Here is a 1,497-nt window from a genome sequence, read left to right as displayed (position 1 = left end):
GTATGAGGAGTCTTAAGGTGAGAAATTTTACTCTTTGCACCCAACAATACTCCAACAAGTAATAATAGCACCATTATAAGTCCATTCATATGCTTAATCATGGAGAGTGACCTATTGACCACTAATAATAGAGCAAAGCGATCAATTAACATGAGTTAAACACATTAAGGTGTGTTTGATTGAAAAAAAAATAAAAAATAATTTTTAATTTTATGAAAATCAATTTTCAATTCTCCTAATTATAATTTTTTATAAAAAATAAATCAAAACATGCCTCAATTTGTTATACCATAATTTTTTTTTATAAAAAATATTAAATAATCAAACAAGCATGAATATTTTTTCATTATCATGATATTTTTTATGAGAAATAATTTCAATTAAACACATCTAACTGTTACGGCTATGATAAATCGAATATGATATTTGATAATCATTATCTCTTATTCATATCAATCTATTAGATGGGCGGCCAGATATATACACTGGCCGAAAAAAGTGCTGTCTACAGTTAGCCCAAGTGAAGGCTGGATGCTAACGGGACGAGGTTGCTGGCGAGAGGAAGGAGACGGGTCAGACGCGCGGTCGCCAGTCAGGGTTCACACAGACCCAGGACGGCGACCTACAAGAGAGAGAGAAGGGGGGCGGCGGCTGCCTGCTGCCGATGCCGACCGCCGGATTTTCTAGGGCCCCACCAACTCTTGAGCCGGCTCTGCCGGAGGCTTTAGTGGAGCTCTTCGTTATAAGTGTGTTTCCGGAGCATGTCGACGATCTCGGACTTGGAGTGGGAACTTAAAAAGGCTTCTTCCGCCGCTAGCAGCCTGAGGTTGGTGACGGCGTCCCGGCCGTGGAAGCGCAGGGTTGCCAACTCGTACGCCTGGGCGGCTTCTTCCTCTTCGTTGAAGGTTCTGAGCCAGACGCGCTGGTGCTTCTTGTAGATCTGAGCCCCCCACCGGCCGTTCGGCTGCGGAACCACGCCTTTGAACCTCGACGACCGTAGCTTTCCCCGGGACTCGACCTCGCCACCGCCGTCGGAGTCTACAAGGCTCTTCGGCGACTTCATGGCCGGCGACGCCGCTGCAATTGTAAGGGTTTCGCTTGTGCTTTTGTTCACGCGAGTACCGTCCATTTTCGGAACGAGAGAGAAAGAAGAGAGAATTGGGATGGATAGAAGGTTGTAATGGATATATATAGCGGAGAAAGAGAGAGCCACTGTGGTATGTATATGCAATGAGTGACATTGTTTTTGGTTAATTTATTGTGGTGTTTGTTATTACAAATCGTTCGTAATTTATGGGAAATGGAGATATGGAGAAGGGCATGTTTGGTGGGTCAACCCCTTCCCAAAGTGATGCAACCCAATTCTAATCAATAAGTCTCCAACATACATACATACATATCTAACTAACGTAATCCTCTGTCCATCAAACAGAATTATTATAACTTATAAATCAAGAGCTTGAGATTCTTTCCTTTTCTTTTTTTTTAAAAAAAGTA

The 1,497-nt window shown here is 42.7% G+C and overlaps 1 protein-coding gene across 1 annotated transcript; it reads right to left on the bottom strand.

Moving 5' to 3' along the window:
- Nucleotides 1-724: 724 nt before the first annotated feature.
- Nucleotides 725-1,129, bottom strand: LOC127806392 (AP2/ERF and B3 domain-containing transcription factor RAV1-like). The gene has a single exon (XM_052343643.1). It carries the CDS (start codon nt 1,127-1,129, stop codon nt 725-727), a length of 405 nt encoding a protein of 134 aa, XP_052199603.1.
- Nucleotides 1,130-1,497: the final 368 nt, after the last annotated feature.

This window comes from Diospyros lotus, chromosome 7 (assembly GCF_014633365.1).
Source record: "Diospyros lotus cultivar Yz01 chromosome 7, ASM1463336v1, whole genome shotgun sequence".
NCBI lineage: Eukaryota > Viridiplantae > Streptophyta > Magnoliopsida > Ericales > Ebenaceae > Diospyros > Diospyros lotus.
Note: the sequence above shows the minus strand (reverse complement) of the source record. Positions and strands in the feature narration are given on the sequence as shown.

Excerpts from the sequence above, each read along its gene's own strand:
- LOC127806392 (XM_052343643.1), bottom strand. The coding sequence starts at position 1,129 with ATGGACGGTACTCGCGTGAACAAAAGCACAAGCGAAACCCTTACAATT.